The 16,564-nt window shown below is 42.0% G+C and overlaps 3 protein-coding genes across 52 annotated transcripts in view; 2 read left to right on the forward strand and 1 right to left on the reverse strand.

Moving 5' to 3' along the window:
• The window catches only part of LOC118412619, a 6,290-nt gene extending 4,594 nt beyond the window's left edge, over positions 1 to 1,696 (forward strand). Inside the window, exons 2-3 of the mRNA XM_035815580.1 lie at positions 375 to 484; positions 650 to 1,696. Of these exons, the coding sequence (XP_035671473.1) occupies positions 375 to 484; positions 650 to 1,111 (572 nt within the window). The 3' untranslated portion in view covers positions 1,112 to 1,696. The remainder of the gene's footprint in view (positions 1 to 374; positions 485 to 649) is intronic.
• A 2,546-nt stretch (positions 1,697 to 4,242) lies between these two features.
• Positions 4,243 to 6,184, forward strand: LOC118412231 (ficolin-1-like). Its single transcript, XM_035814950.1, has 3 exons — positions 4,243 to 4,461; positions 4,818 to 5,082; positions 5,508 to 6,184. The coding sequence occupies exons 1-3, from the start codon at positions 4,276 to 4,278 to the stop codon at positions 5,756 to 5,758; spliced, it is 702 nt and encodes a 233-aa protein (XP_035670843.1). The 5' UTR covers positions 4,243 to 4,275; the 3' UTR covers positions 5,759 to 6,184.
• A 274-nt stretch (positions 6,185 to 6,458) lies between these two features.
• Positions 6,459 to 16,564, reverse strand: part of LOC118410928 (collagen alpha-1(XXIII) chain-like) — a 130,985-nt gene continuing 120,879 nt past the window's right edge. For 12 of the 50 annotated variants that reach the window (XM_035812886.1, XM_035812848.1, XM_035812853.1 and 9 more), the window contains 6 exons: positions 14,846 to 14,884; positions 8,280 to 8,402; positions 7,823 to 7,873; positions 7,237 to 7,281; positions 6,778 to 6,822; positions 6,465 to 6,527 (listed from right to left, as the gene is read on the reverse strand). In XM_035812886.1, coding sequence (XP_035668779.1) covers positions 6,483 to 6,527; positions 6,778 to 6,822; positions 7,237 to 7,281; positions 7,823 to 7,873; positions 8,280 to 8,402; positions 14,846 to 14,884 — 348 coding nt within the window. In that variant the 3' untranslated portion in view covers positions 6,465 to 6,482. Of the gene's footprint in view, positions 6,528 to 6,777; positions 6,823 to 7,236; positions 7,282 to 7,822; positions 7,874 to 8,279; positions 8,403 to 11,019; positions 14,142 to 14,845; positions 14,885 to 16,564 lie in introns of those variants that run through there. The other 38 variants (XM_035812877.1, XM_035812878.1, XM_035812841.1 and 35 more) reach the window with 11 other exon arrangements.

The raw sequence follows: 16,564 nt of genomic DNA on the forward strand, positions 1-16,564 counted from the left end.
CCCCTTCCCTTCCCTTCCCTTCCCTTACCTTACCTTACCTTACCTTCCCTTCCCTTCCCTTCCCTTCCCTTCCCTTCCCTTCCCTTCCCTTACGAGTGTTTGTGTACCGCCCCTGCTAACCTAAGTCCTTGCCGCGTCGTTCTGCAGGTAAACTGAACAAAAGTAAAGTGAGCTTAACTAAACACATGTGAGAGCACCTTACCTTACCTTACCTTACCTTACCTTACCTTACCTTACCTTACCTTACCTCACCTCACCTCACCTCACCTCACCTCACCTCACCTCACCTCACCTCACCTCACCTCACCTTACCTTACCTTACCTTACCAGTGTTTGTGTCCCGACCCTGCTAACCTTGCCGCGTCGTTCTGCAGGTAAACTGTACAAGAGTAAAGTGTGCTTCACCAAACACCTGTGGGAGCACTCCGTGTACTGGGATCTCTTCGACGGGGAGAAAAACCACGACCGCGTGCTCTCCATACAGGTTCGTTTGTTTGTTTGTTGGCTTGTGTTTTTCTTAGTTAATCAATCATAACTGAAGTGACAACTAGTTAATGAAATTGTACTTAAATTAAATTGCAACTTGATCTTAAGCGAAATAACAACTAGATGAGCAATTATTGCAAACAGTACTTCATATTATTTCCAGGCCGCCCTGATCCTCTATAAGAACTTCCAGCTCGCGGATCGGGACCAGAACAGTCTGTCGTTCCTGCTGGTGACCGGCCCGCACAGCAAGGACGCCGCCAAGTCCGAGTCCAGGAGCAACAGCGCCTCCCCGAAAACCAAATCTCGACACAGGCACGACAGCAGGGGGAGGAACGACAAGAGCCACAGAGAATATGCACATTTTCGCGGTAACCATGACAACGGGAGTAAAGAACACGGGAGTTTCCATAGCAACGGAAGTTCGACTGATGAAAATACAGAACGCTGCTCGGGTGATGGGCGTGACAATATGACAACTTTATTTGGCGAGAATCGTTGCCATGGTGATGACTATGACGTACACCATCGATCGCCAGTATCGAATGGCGGGAGTTTCCATGGCAACAGCTGCCATGACAGTCGTTTCTATGGTAGTGGCAATAAAAGAATGAAAATGATTTAACATGCTTTTCCAGCAGCAACACATGATTCCGGAATCCTAGAGTCTTTTATTTAGAAGTTTATGATTCCTGGAGGAAAATGGAAGTTTTAAAATAAGAAAACTCTATGAGTGAATATGTTTTTCTCGACGGAAAGCCCTGGCCGGGACCATTTTATTCGCTAGTAAAACTAGCGATGAATTTTGAAAAAAATGTTGCAATGCAAATATGCAAGAAAAACAGATACTGTTGTGTAAAAAGACGAGAAGTTGTAAAGTTTGGCGCGCTTTTGTTCCATTGTATATAATGTTCAACACAAGCGCGCAAAGAAGGTAAGTACTAGTGTTCAATAGATTTAAAAAAAAAAAACGATGTAAAACAAGTACATTTCAATTTGTTTCACCATTCTGGTCATTTTTGTTGTCCCTTGTAGGGACCTGTACATGAGGATCCACGTAGCAGGCACTATAGGAAGAGTTTTCTTTTTTTTTTACCTTGTTTAGCCATTTTATACTGAAAGTTATGCTTTCGTTCATTTATAATTCTGTTCGTTTCGGGACTTATTGTTGCTGTATAATATCGACATTAAATCATATTTTCGAAAGTAACTGACCAATGTTGTCGTTGATGCGTGTCGTTTGTTAAAAGACTAGCATGGGTATGAGTGTTTGTGGTGTTTGTTTTGCTTTTTGTTTCTTTGTTTGTTAAAGAAAAAACGAAAAATTTGTTCAAAAGTGTGCATTATGCTAGCCTCCATAGCAGGCTCTCTCGGGCCTTTTTTGGCTCATCATACTTACACTTTTGCTGGCCATTTCTTTTTGTACTGGGTCGCTGATTGCTGGCCTTATATGACTACCGGCCTCGCAATCAGGGACCCAGTACAAAAAGAATGGGCAGCAAAAGTGTATTATGAGCCAAAAAAGGCTAGCATTATGCCTACCGAATGATCAGGTGTACTGAAATCCCATATACAACCTAGGGCGTCAACTGAAGCTAAAAATATCTAGTCTGTGTGTTTACCTGCTACATAAATAGCGCGGCGTCTTCTTATAGCTTTACGGCGAATGAGAAGCGTCGATACTTTATCGGAGAGCGTAAAGAATATTTGATGAAGTGATCGGTGTGAAATATTGTCTTTGTGGTAGGACAAATCCCATATGACGTTATCGTTATATTCAGAAAAAAAAGACGGCAACAAAAAAAACTGTTACAATTTGCACACAACTTAATAATTTTCTCTATGCTTTTCTTCGAAGCTTCGTACACGTCACGTAAAATTTCATGGCCCCCCTCAAATAGCCCCCACCTTCCCCCGTTGTAAACTGAACCTCCCCTCATATCTTCTTGAAAGAAGCACACACAGTGGAAAAGCTTGTTTGTCCGTGCCCAGTGTGCGCGCCAACACGCCCGAGATTTGTCTTGCCGCGGAGAAATGTGGCCAGGAATGTGCGTGGGCGGTGGTAGGACAGGCCTGATAGCCCCTGTGTGCTTTAGGTGAAAAAAGGATTTCATACTCACTCCTAGGAGGTTAATAACCTACTCTCCAAGCAGAGGTTGGTGGGGAAAATCGTGACCTTCTCCTAAAATGCCTTTCCACCTTATAAACAGAAAAATATGGCAAATAAGAAAAGGGTCACGATTTTCCCCCACCAACCTCTGCTTGGAGAGTAGGTTGCCTTCTTACTCACTCAGAGTAGTGTTTGCTCACTACCATTCAAGTACCGAATAATGCTCGTTCGTGAGATACGTGTTAACAAAAGGATATATGTTGATCGATTTTGAACTGAATAGTTCGCTGTTATTATAATTAGCCTTGTTAGTATCATGTACATACGTCGTGGAGTTGCTGGATCATCGGGTTGGCATGTTTTCAAGTGCTTGTTCAAGGAATAAGGTCAAGGAATGGGTCAAGGAGAATCAAAAGAGGGCAAAAAATTAAAGCTACCAAAATTTGACGGGGTGATAGAAAACTTGGTCATCATCTTTCCGTGGAAATACTGTATGAATGTTAGTTTAGTATGTTAGATTTGGAATGCCAGAACATAAACAGATTTCGACAGTACACAACAGATGTGAAGCGTCATCTAGCGGAATATGATTGAACTTTAACCATTGGAAAAATAACAATAAATAGGTGCAAAGTTAAGGTATCATAGTTATTCATCTACCTAGTATTAACCTATATATTGTCACCTTTGCAAAACACATACCTAAAGAACTGTGTGGATGTAATTACTCTCCAAGCAGAGGTTGGTGGGAAAAATCGTGACCTTTTCCTTTCATAATTTTTTTCGACCGGCCTTCCCACCAACGTTGAGACCTGAGGAGGACTTCAGGGGATTTTACTAAACTATTTATAATCTTCGTATCACTGAGGCAATGAAAATTTACCAGGCCTCCTCGCTTTTGTTCTCTTCGCTTCTGATTGTCCAACAGCAACGTCACTCCCAACGTGCATTGTGGACTACACAATAGAGTGAAATGTATACACCTCAGAGGATAGAAAACAACAGTGTAGAATGACGCTTCAACTTGGGAGCAGAAGATTTCCTTGTGGTCAAAACTACACGTCTCCTTGGCCAGCGAGGAAGCATCTTAACGTCATGGCGTCGCCTTTTCTCTGTCTCCTGACGTTCCTTGTGACGTCTGTGCTCCTGTGCTCTGCCCAGCCGACGTCGGTCTGTAGGCCACTACCGTCAGAAGAGAAATGCGTGTGTAACCTTACTTGTGGGAACGTAAACTGTGGCAACGAGAACACTCTCAAAGCAGAGTTGGAGCAGATGAAAATCGCCATGGACCAACTCTCACAGAATATAGCTGTTTTGCCGAAAGGTAAGACAACTTGGTGGATTATTATATGGCGCAATGGCCGAATGGGCCAAGTATTCGCTTTGTATTCAGTAGGCCACGAGTTCGACCTCCGGCCGAAGACTTTAAAATGGTACATCCTGCTTTCTCTGCTTAGCACTTAGCACTGATGACGAAGAGTATGGGAGCTAAACACACATCACTACCAGCGGACTAGCCCCCTGTTGTAGTGGCTTCACAAATGTGTGGCCCAAGTACTGCAGAAACGGAGATGGGCGCTACCCTCTAAGCATCTGTTACGCATGTACTGGCAAGTTTGACCTAATGTAAATTATATGTCTTAATAGCATTCAGAGGTTACCATATGATTATGATATAAATGTGTACTGTGCCATCTACCCCAGCTAACGCAAACGACACAGTAGCCGACAAGCCCCAAGACTGTCAGGACATCCTCGACAACGACGAGACGACGCCCAGCGGCGTGTACATGATTTATCCACGGGACAACCTGGGCGGCTTCATGGTCTTCTGTGACATGGACACGGACGGAGGCGGCTGGACGGTAAGTCTGGTCAGCTATTATGAATGTCAGAAGCTACATTTGTGCATTCTATTTCCATAGAGACCAGAAGAGGAACGCCCACCTCAGCACATTTCATAAACTCGTGAACAGCCGCATTAATGACTACTAGTTTACTTACACCAGCCCAGGGCGCACCTTAGGGAGACTGGAGTGGAACTCCCTGCCTGGCGCGGTCGTGACAGCCCCCACAGTTGGGTCCTTCCGTGCCAGACTGGAGGCCAGCCACCCCACCCCCTTACCCACACACACACTTTGCCCCTGATGGCGTTAACTGCCGGCAACTTTTTGTAGATTTTTAGCTATCAGCATTTCAGTTTTATTATGTACACTTACAGTTGTTCCAGAAACGCCAGGATGGAACAGTCTACTTCTATCGGGACTGGGCGGACTACAAGGCGGGGTTCCCTTCCAACCTGAACGGCGAGTTTTGGCTGGGGAACGGCAAGCTCTACCGCCTCGCCGTGCAGAAAGTCTACCAGCTCAGGGTGGATATGGAGGATGCGGAGGGGAACACGGCGTACGCGACCTACGACTCGTTTGCCATCTCGCCTGAATCCCAGAACTACAAACTCCACATCGGGACTTACACCGGTACTGCAGGTGAGGTTGACAGGTGTACCGACAGTGCACTACATGACCCTGCCTGTTAGTTGAATGTGAACGTGTTGCATAGATACATGAATATCGTAGATTCTGCTTGCTAAACTCGTTTCTATGTTCACGGTGAAATCTCCGTTTTCCAAATGCGCATACCAAAATAAAATAGCTATTGTGGTATTGTGGAGTAGCTTCACACTAAAGGAAAACAAATTTGGCATAAAATCGTAAAAAGGACATACAATTGCTTGTAGAAACATGGACATCGGAGCCTAGATCTGAAAGACACTGTGATACAGAAATGATAAAGTCTAACAAGCATTGTCAAGAACTAATAGCTCATTTCAGCTTAAAAGATATCAAATGATAAACCAAGCCATGTGCACCTCGTTTTGCTTTTGGGAAGTAATTGTCTGTCTTTGTCACAGGGGATAGCCTGATGTCCCATGACGGAAATCCATTCAGTACCCTGGACAGAGACAACGACGAGTCCTCTTCCAGCTGCTCTGAGTTGCTGAAAGGTGCGTGGTGGTACGGTGATTGCCACAGCTCTAGCCTGAACGGCCTGTACCGCTTGGGTACTCACGAAGGTGTCTACGACGGTGTCATCTGGTTCTACTGGAAGGGCCCCCACTACTCATTGAAGCGCGCGGAAATGAAACTCCGACCAGCTCCATAATTTTACACGTTTTGTTGTACGAATTACATGACTTGTTGAGTGTTGTTATGTTTTGGATTTGGGTTTGCTTGCGGTGATAAAGAATTGCTAGTTGCGCCCTATTCTGTTCATAGAAATAAGAATGCAGTAAGTACTTTTTATTTGCTGTGATCATCATATCATGTTACAATCATTATTCGTTTAGATAAATTTGATAACACCAAAACATGAAATATTTTGAAGTGAGAACATATTCAAGTTGATAAAATCAACATTACATCATTGTGCATACATGTACATACTACAGCATGACTCTTAGTCGTGCGGCAACGTGCCTACAATGAAAATTAGGTTTAGTGTATGTCTATTGGTAATACATCACAGAGGGCTAACTCGAAATATACGTAATATACATGCATATGGGTGACAGGCTGAATAAAAGTTCTTAAACGGGGACGATGCGACTCCAGATGTCTTAAGTACTGAGGGACGACTGCGGTGCGAAAGATGTCGGTACGCGGTAGCTTGAAAAAGAGTCCAATCTATTTTACATTATACGTAATATACTAGTACACAAGTTACGCATACATATGACTGACTGATACAACAATATGCTACTTTCTAAGTAAGTTCTACTACTAAGGCTCAAAAAGGTTATTGGACTCCCTTCAAGTTAGTTAAGTAGACCTTTTTACAATGTTAAGCTATACATGTAGAAGTGACAGAAGGAAAATGGGGTAAATTCCTAATTTCGACGCCTGCACTCTGATGTTGGTAGTCCGTCAATTCCCTGGAGCCCAAAAAAGAGGAGCTTGTATGAGTTTTTGTTCTGCGCTTTGACCATACTATATTATACAAACAAATCTCGTACTAAATTTATATGTTTAACATCAATAAAAGAAGCCGGAGTATTATAATAGTTTTGGAACCCACGCACCCTTCGCGAGAGAACTATGAAAATTACCCCTTTTCTGCAAATGCATCACAACTATGTAACGTTAGTGTTCATAAGAAACTAAACTGCCAAATATGTTACCTACCACTGGACAAGAATGGCCACGCTTTCCCCGTTTGCCTCTGTTCCCCTGCTCACAAGAAAACATACACAAGAGGTGAAACAGCAAATAACAGGAGTAAGTTACGTCGATGAAGGTTAGACATCCAGGTAAAGTAATTACTCAAGCAACTGGATATATTTTGGAAACGGTCAGACGTTTCAGGTAACACCCACTATTGTTCGTCAGTGATACTGAACAGATCTGTTGAGACCATGCAGCGGGGTTTGCGATCAAATCCACAGATCTACTCAATGTCACTGACGAAAGATAGAGGACGCTATCTGAAATTTCGGACAGTTTCTAAAATCATATCCAGTTGCTTGAGTAACTTCTATGTAGTGTATGCCGTGACTGTTTTAAGTAAATACTAGAGTCGAGAACCAACGCAATAACTTGGTGAGGTTTTAGTTGCATATAAAGAGATTATATGAGAGCCCTTACCTTGTCTCCTTTTGATCCCTTCTGACCCGGTCTTCCTGGCGAACCCTTAATGTGATATAAAAGAAGCACACTTGTGAAACGCATACTCTCTTTATGAGTCGAAAGTTCCCGCTAGCGGTCACACACTAAAAACTTAACGTGTAGCACATGTACAGTGATAATATTGGATATTTCTTATTTATCTACTAGTATTTGTTTTGTATCATAGACAATGAGTCAACTAGACTAGAGAGACTACCCAACCATGCCAAGGGAAGTAAATAAGATATATAGACTCGCAATCAGCAGGTTTGGAGGCAAGGTTAATAAGGCCTTCACACTGACACCGAATCAGCAGGAATCAAGAAGAACCAAACGGAATGAAGAATTTGCAAAACTCGTGCCACATTCGGGCGGGAATTCCAAATTTTCACACGAGAGGCGGAATGAGCTGGAATGCAATGCACCAGAGTCAATGTGTTAATATACATGAAGTGTTGATATACATAAGAAAGTGTACTTATAATGATACGACGTGTAAGCCAAAACTATTACAGGTATGGTTTGAATATTTCAATTTTTAAAAAGATATGTCATGGTTTGTTACCTGTTGCCCAGGAGGTCCCGGGGGTCCGGAAGGGCCAGGCGGACCCGGGATCTACAGAGAAGGCAGAGCCAGAGAGAGTACAGGTAAAGTCCCTCTTACAGCCGGATGTTTGGCAGAGAGAATACAGGTCATATGTATGTCCATCTCGTATACATAAGGGCTCAGCAGGACAATGGTTAACTAAACTAACTACCGTACCAAAGCGGTGTGGAGTCGGTGTTGCACAAAATTGTGTGGCCTTGGGCTACAGAAACGGAGATGGCCACCGCCAGATCGATGCACCATCTGGTACTTTGTGGGAAAAATCCAACTAGATACATAGGGTGATGGTTAACTAAACTAACTACCGTATCAGAGCGGTGTGGAGTCGGTGTTGCACAAAATTGTGTGGAAACGGAGATGGGCGCCGCCCGACTTAACTAACTACATAGGACAATGGTTAACTAAACTGCCATACCAGGGCGGTGTGGAGCCGGTGTTGCACGGCGCTGATCAGCTCCATGCGCGGGTCGGGCGCCTGCCGCATCACCCGGCTGGCTCGCCGCTTCTGGCTGCCGGGGATCCCGTTAGCGCCCTCGGGCTGCAACACAACGAGCGGTGGACACGGTATGAAACAGGGGTGGGTACAAAACCAGTTTATCTTATTGGACCGGTCCAGAAAAACCGGACCTGAAAAAATGACCCGCATGTTGCACCTATTGGCAAAATGAATAGGTCTTTTGATCAGGCATTCACATATTTCGGGGCTTACCGGTCAAGGAAAAAAATCAAGAGCGGAGTAGAGTTGAGTCTATAGTCATTTCTACCAAGTTTTAAAGTCAATAGTACAGAGGCAGTTAGCCTCGTAGGATTTTAAAGCGCCAGTGGACACGGCATAAATGTATTTTCGACACACACTCTCTGCTGATTGTATCTCTTCAAATGTGACATGGACCTCAGCTCAGTAGTCTTTAAATTTAATCTTTAAAGTAAATTTGATAGTCGTTATTCAGATAAAATTCAGGTAAATAAAGATGCAGTGGGCTGCATAGATTTGCGGGTGAAAGACCATATCATATAGACGATTCTTACATTCGTTGTGTTGGTACAATGTATGGTTTTGATAATGCTTCCTTACATACTCCCCAACTGCTTGTTTTCGGTCTTTGGGGGCGTTTTCGGCTTCTTTTTGTCCGTCGACCGGAGCATAACCGCTTGATAGAGTGTTTTGTCCAGCTTTGTTTCTTCATGAATGAATTATTAGGATATCCTTCCAGATTTAGTGTCTGTTCTTCTTCATCGCCCTATTTCAACTATGATTCCTGCAACCAAAGTGCTCTGGTGTAAACTATATATAAAGATAGCTATATTTTCAGCAGAAGGCAGCAGGAAATGTTAGTTGCTGGGTCTTTGGAATACAACGGTTAGCAGATGCTGCATGCGTGACAGAGTTTCCATCTCAGGCCACTTTCCACTAGCCTCCATAGCAGGCTCTCTGGGGCCTTTTTGTGCTCATAACATACTTTTGCTGGGCATTTCTTTTTTTACTGGGTCGCTGATTGCTGGCCTTTTCTGACTACCGGCCCCGCGAAGCCTGCATGGAAACGGGGCCGGCAGTCAGAAAATGCCAGCAATCAGCGACCTAGTACAAAAAGAAATGCAAAAGTGTATAATGAGCAAAAACAGACCCCAGAGACCCCTGCTATGGAGGCTAACTTTTCACTGCTTTCCGTCAATCGCTGAGCGACCGTACAGTGATCACAATTGCATCTGTGTGTCAGTGTGACACTTGATTTTCATAATTGGATTGTCATGCAAGATGCTTTCAAAGACAACAAAACACACAAAACGTAAAATAAGAGTTCCTTCTTTGTCGGTCACATTTGTTGAGCGACCTGTGAAATCCTTGGTCGCCCGGCAGCCGCAGTATTTACCAGCAGGAGCGTTTCACAGTATGAATTGTAGGTGTAGACCGTCCCTTCCACCTCTCCACCCTGAAGGTGTTTGGTGGTACTTCCCCTAGGCCTTGTACCGTTATGAAACTGCGGCGTGATCTCAGCCTTCGGGAATCTCCTGGCGCCCATGTAAAGGATGTCTGGGGTCGCGCATTTGCTTGAAAGACAGGTAAAGCTCCGAGATGCCCTACCCAGACTTGAACAGGGGCCTCCCAGCTGCCAACTAATTGGCACCAGGAGTTTGACTGTGAGGCTTATACCAGTTGAGCTACAGGGATCTCCCTACAAGTGACAAGATGAAATGGTTTAGGCCTAAATTCTAAAAATAACCAACCTCGGAATCTTAAGTGTAATTGAAGGGACATAGTGCCATTTTGATGAACTGTGCAGGACCAAGGACAAACCACAGATCAGTTCTAAATTCAAGCCCATTCTTAAATTGGTTGTTCAGCACCAAGGACAGATGTGACATGCTGTAACCCTAGTACTGATTGGTTTTTCAGGACCAAGAACAGATCTGTGATTGTTTGAAAGTTACGCATCGATTGGTTGTTCAGCACCAAGGACAGATCTGATTGGTTGCAACGTAAGCGCTGATTGGTTGTTTGCATCAAGGACAGATCTGATTAGTTGCAACGTAAGCGCTGATTGATTGTTCAGCACCAAGGACAGGTCTACGTGATTGGTTGCAACTTAAATGTTGCTTGGATGTTCAGCACCAAGGATAGATGTATGTTTAATTGAAACTTCAGCACTGATTGGTTGTTCAGCACCAAGGACAGGTCTACTTGATTGGTTGCAACTTTAATGTTGATTGGTTGTTCAGGACCAAGGAGATATATATGACATGTGACTGGTTGTTCAGCATCAAGGACAAGTCTGATTAATTGGGTGTAACTTAGCCACTCAATGGTTTTCGGGACCAAGATCGAAGTGATTGCATGGAACTTCAGCACTGAGTGTTTCAGCATTCTTTTAATCTGACTATACTAACCAATCCCTGCAACTATGTTACAAAAGGTAGACCTATCCACTTAAGATTGTTCTCTAGCAGTTCGTTACCAGTCTTAGATTTGTTTGAATTGACATATTACATTGGTATTGGTAGTGTGACTCAACCGGCAGAGTGTCTTACTGTTTCACCATGCAAAATCGTATAGCTGTATCAATCAAGTCTGTATCTCAAGCTAGACGCATTACGGAGTATGCATTTGGCATGTTTTGGTTCCACAACACTCGAGCAATTAAAACGAACACCAGACATTCGAACAATGATACAGTTTATTGTAGAAAAGAAACATTATCTCATTAACGTTAATGTTCAATACAGAGATACAACGTCAATACCGTTAGCTACATGTTTAGAGCTACAACGTGTCGGCAGTTTGAGTCTGCTGCAATTGCCTTACATGTATATTACCTCTATGGCTGGGTTTGGTTAACAACAGCACTAAACTGTTAACTGGCTATTCACAGTTCTGGTAGGCTAGACTCATCTTCAGACAATATACACTCTCGACGACAAAACATAGAAACATTCACACCGTAAATACAACATTCACAATCGTTACATTCACACTACGACCTCATGCGCTTGATGGTCTTCTGTCTGATCACCAAAAAATACAACAATGTCTTGGAACTTCCATGTCTAACAAGTTTGCATGATTGAAAACAACAACATGTGACTTCAATATCTGTGTCTTTTTTCACAACCATAGAAAGCTTACTTCGTTATGCTGGTTGCGCATTACTACCACGAAGTAGTACATGTGGACAATCAAGAGCCACTCGCATTTTGCTAGACGGGATGGCTCTGCTTTGTTCTTTATAAACACAATTAAGTATTGAAATACAATCAAGTATTTAAGTACAGATGGTCATCAGATTTCCATGAAATAACATCAGTTTGTCTGTTAAGCTGCTTCGGTTTTATTTCTTCTTCTTAAACCCAATCATAATAAGGAATGGCGAGTTGAATCTACTATCACCAAGAACACTACAAGCTCAGTTGACTGAGGGAACTCAGCAAGTTACCCAACACCTGTATTCTAGCATAACATTATGTCTACTTTCATCAGCACCATACTGTTCACTTTAAAAAGTACCATCTGCTCAACTCCTCTCCACAAACAGATAAAACCTGGCTGAACATGTGCTTCGCCTTAAAAATAAATACGAACTTCTTACGTATACATACGACAATGAAAGCTACGGTATGAACAGAAGCTACACAAAGGCATCAGATTTCCTGATAAATAAGTTGAAATACAGGGTAAATGTAAAATGCTCACATCTTGAGCAATACACCAATAAAATCTTATGTACATAGATTATAGATGTATTCAATATGTTAGTTGATTCTACCATTTCGCACCTTCCTCCTAACTGTACGTAAAAAACACTACCGCAACTACCACTAAATTCTCCATATTTACAAAATGTTTACAACTTCTTTTTTTTTTAGACATATCACGACTGGTCATAAAATTAGACCATCAAAGCCAGGCGTAACTCGATAAATGCTGCTTTTAAACAAATGCCATGTTTGTTACAGCTTACACTAGGTTAGGTATGGTTCAGTGAACTAAAATGAAAATTGGGTGCTGTTGCAAAACACTGGGCAATACCAGACCATAGGCACAGTTCATGGCCTCAAACATAAACATACATTGAAGTTGTGAATGTTGGGCATCAAAATGTCTACTCAAAGATAAATCATTTCCAATGAAACAACCAGAAATACTACCTCTGTAGTGCTTGTGCGTACGCCACAACATATGCGTCTCTGAGAAATTTACAAAGTCGATGCTGGCTAAAGTGCCAACATTACCAATTTCAGATGGTCTCTTTAAATCAAAGTTTCAGACATTTTTGTGTGTGTGTGAAAAAAATGTCTTTTTTTCTGTGGGATGTTCAAGACCCCCGAGTCACTGAAGTTTTTCAGTGTTCAGACAACAGCAATGGAATGACCAAAAGAAATGTGTCTGGAGTCACAAAGGTGTCACAGGTTCAGCTTGATGCCCTTCAAGCTGTCGAATCTGCTGAAATGGTTGGTACTCTTTCAGAACACACATGTATACAGTGGAGTAACCATGGTTGCTGTTTCTAGTGTGTTCTTGCTGCTATGACACCCGTGATGATCTTAATGTCGAGGAACAAACATGATGAGGGTGCTATACTGACATAATATGGTGCCATGATCATAAAAAAATACATAGGAAAACAGCCACAAATCTACCAATGAAGTCCTGGATAACGTCTATCAACCCTGGGTGAGCTGTCATCGGTGCTGACACCAGCTGGAAGGTCCTTGTGCTGCTCTTGCTTGTCTTTTGCTTCCTCCCTCGGCCCCACAGTCCAGACCCTAACATACCTAACTTCACTGTCCATCACAGTTTCGGATCTTTCTTTCTCTCTTTCTGGATATCTTCTTGTGATTGTCAGATGCAACATCAGCAAAACAGCTCCCGTCATGCCACCACCGTTACACCATGAATATGCATGAGGGAATGCGATGAACATTGAATGGTGATTTTTTTTTTGCTGTAATATCTCGATATGTCCAGACTGAGGAATTTTGGGTTGGTGCACCGAAGTTTTCTCAAACTATGTACCTGTCTCCTTTCGTCTCAATTATAAAGAATCCCTGAAAAAATTACGGACGAAGGGAATTATTACTAAGTTACTTGACTACATTGTTGAGCTGTTTTCCTGTTAGTAATTTGTTGGAAGTACCATGCAGCACCAAATGTCTAGCCCCCTAGTTCCTAATGCCATTAGTACTTGGTCAGTATACAGAACTGCCACGTTATAACTCGGCTAGAAGATACTCAGACCAGACCAAAATGCCCAACCTTGTTAATCAGCGAAGGTCAATCAGATGGATCAACATTAGTTGTTATCCTTTTGGGAGTGACGTGGGGACAATGAGAGAAGCCAATAAATAATGGAAAGACTGGCACGGTGTTAGTGTTGGCCATTTCACATCACGTAGAGAAACCTCCGTAAAAACTCGGGGAAAAAATATATGTGTCTGCTGCTTCAATCAATAACCGGCTTTAGCATCAACAGAAGAACCATATATGGCTGCTTGCAAAGCCTTTCGCTAAAATTCATGCGCCACGAGTACCAGTCCTCATTTTCCCAAGTTTGGACAAGCAAGATTGAACATTTTGGTCAGGTCGGCACCAACTGAAATAACTTAGCACATGGTATCGAGAACAGGTAGTATAAATAAAATCATCATTTCCTCTTTCCAGACAAAATATTGCTTTATACAGTTTTTGTTACGTATTGCTTCAAATAAAATAGAATAAAAATAGTCTCTTTTGGCATTCCACGTGCTTATATACATTCCTCATGCTGGGCACATCAGTATATTACTGCAAAAAAAGAACAGAGCATGTCTTGGTTAGACAATGGCACTGAGGACAACTTCACACATTCTTGGACAAAAAAGCAGGACTCGTTGGCGATGCAACCTTGAACATGACATTGGGCAGCCTTGCGGATAGATGCAACATTCAGGTAGTAACACGGGGTAGAGAGGTCTGGTGGTTTAGCGTTTATGTTGGATCACAAGATAACCTTATAGACTTGCATTATGGTCGTTTTGTTGCCTTACAAAACACCAAATTTATCTCATAAGGTTGTAATTATTATGAACAATTATAGTAACTGTGTATTATGTAGGTAGTTGGTGGACTTACTGTAAACTGTGGTGATCATGCTTCACCTTATACACCGCCTGTCAAAGGCAACCTTGCCTGGAGGCATGCATTAGTGTGCAACCATGACTCAAAATGGGATCATTAAACCAGGGGGGGATATCGATCGTACACCTGCAGCACATTAAACCTTATAGACACCTTTCTCCTGCCAGATACCATACAGTACATACAAACAAACACACCCAGAAATGGTCACCATATATATGGGAGATGCTATAGCAGGAGGACAGTAGATGAAAAAGCACGGCTGATCTGGCAGCAAACTTATTAACGATCTATAGAGGTATAACGAAGCAAAGCAAAGGGAAGGTGGGGTGGGGGGCGAATGGGCAAGAAGGGAAGCACTAACGCCGCACCTTCTGCCAGCACCCAGCCAGCGGCAATCCGTCTTCTCCCTGAAAACCGAGAAAAAATAAAAGATGTACAAAAGAAAGGGGGCAACAATCTTAAAACCTGATGCCTGGGTTAATAAGACATGTAAAACATTCAAAATCATCACCAACGACATGAAGTTAACATCACTGATACATTTATAATCAACACAAAATATAAATTTATATATATCTCAGACACATATTAACTCATACACACACACACACATACAACACACACACAAGTTGACACAACATACATATATATATAACACAAACACATCATACAACACACACACCACATGCATATAACAAACACACACACACACACACACACACACAAACCACATACCCAAAATCATGCCCATCTCAATTTCTATGAACTGGATTGATTTATGTGTGTTTTGCAAATGAAATTGGCTTGAAAAAAATTGCAGATGTGAGTTTACTATCAACTGCTTTTGATGAAATCATGGTTTCTCCAATGAAAGATCTTGAAAATGCGCAATTAAGTTCACACATGCTTCTTTGAATATGAAAACTTCAAATGACATCCATACAAATGGACCCTGGTGCAAGCACATGACATTACAGAAAAGCAAAGCAAAGCAGGACGCAAGCATTAAGTGTGTCCAGCCTAATGTCTAACAAAATAACACGCTGTCAAAGAAAGCTTATTTCCTTCAAGAGCAGCTGTAACTTTTCCTTTATGTTGGTGTTGGAACTTGTTTTTACCAATTTGTAGACTTTGTAATAATACAAGAAGTGGTATGTCATTCCCTAATATACACATCTTTTTTTTTAAACGACAAACATTGAATTCATCAAAGACAATCCGTATACTGCAAGGCTCATGTTTGGGAAAATCGTACAAGATACTCAATATTTCAGGGATATACAATTTACTGCACATGCTTACATGTACATATTCCCTCATAACCAACCTGAATCATTTAAAACAGTATCTACACACTGAATATTCAAAGCAGGGCTGTTCCAGCTTTGGATTTTCCCGTCTACTCCTTGTTTGGAGCCAATGTTTTCTTTTTCTCTTTTATCAAATTCGTCATCTTAAGCTTCCAAAGATACATTTTCACCAAAAATCAATTCCTCAAGCATATCATAAAAGAGACAGAATGATACATATTGATTGCAACATTACCATGTATACTGCAAATTCAAAACACCAACGCAAAGGAAAAGTTCCATCTCGAACAACAAAAATTGAACATCTTGACTAAAAAAAAAATAGGCTGATTGCAAAAGGAAGCTATTAGGCCAAGTATTACTAGTGTCAATAAATGCATTAACAAAGGCAAGGGGAAAAGTGTAAAATGAAATGAAATTTTTTTAGCAACATTTTCCTTAAAAAGCAAATTACACAAAGAAACTGCATTGTATTGGTTATACATGTACATCGGCAGGGATAGCTGTACAAGAAAAGAACAGAAAAGACACAGGGTTGTACAAACAAAAAAAGGAAAGCAACAAAGGAGACAGCTGAAATGATACTCATATGATTGGCACTCAGCATTAAAGCCACACCCATTTAATCTCCTGGTTCTCCGATATTCTAATCAAATATTCGGTAAAATAAACAGAGGTTTGAGAAGAAAAGTGACTTCAGTCACATCCTGATATTGTGTGACAAGTGCTCCTCTGATATGTTTAATGTTGACATACAAATTCAGCATAATTCAGCAA

This window comes from Branchiostoma floridae, chromosome 3 (assembly GCF_000003815.2).
Source record: "Branchiostoma floridae strain S238N-H82 chromosome 3, Bfl_VNyyK, whole genome shotgun sequence".
Taxonomy (NCBI): domain Eukaryota; kingdom Metazoa; phylum Chordata; class Leptocardii; order Amphioxiformes; family Branchiostomatidae; genus Branchiostoma; species Branchiostoma floridae.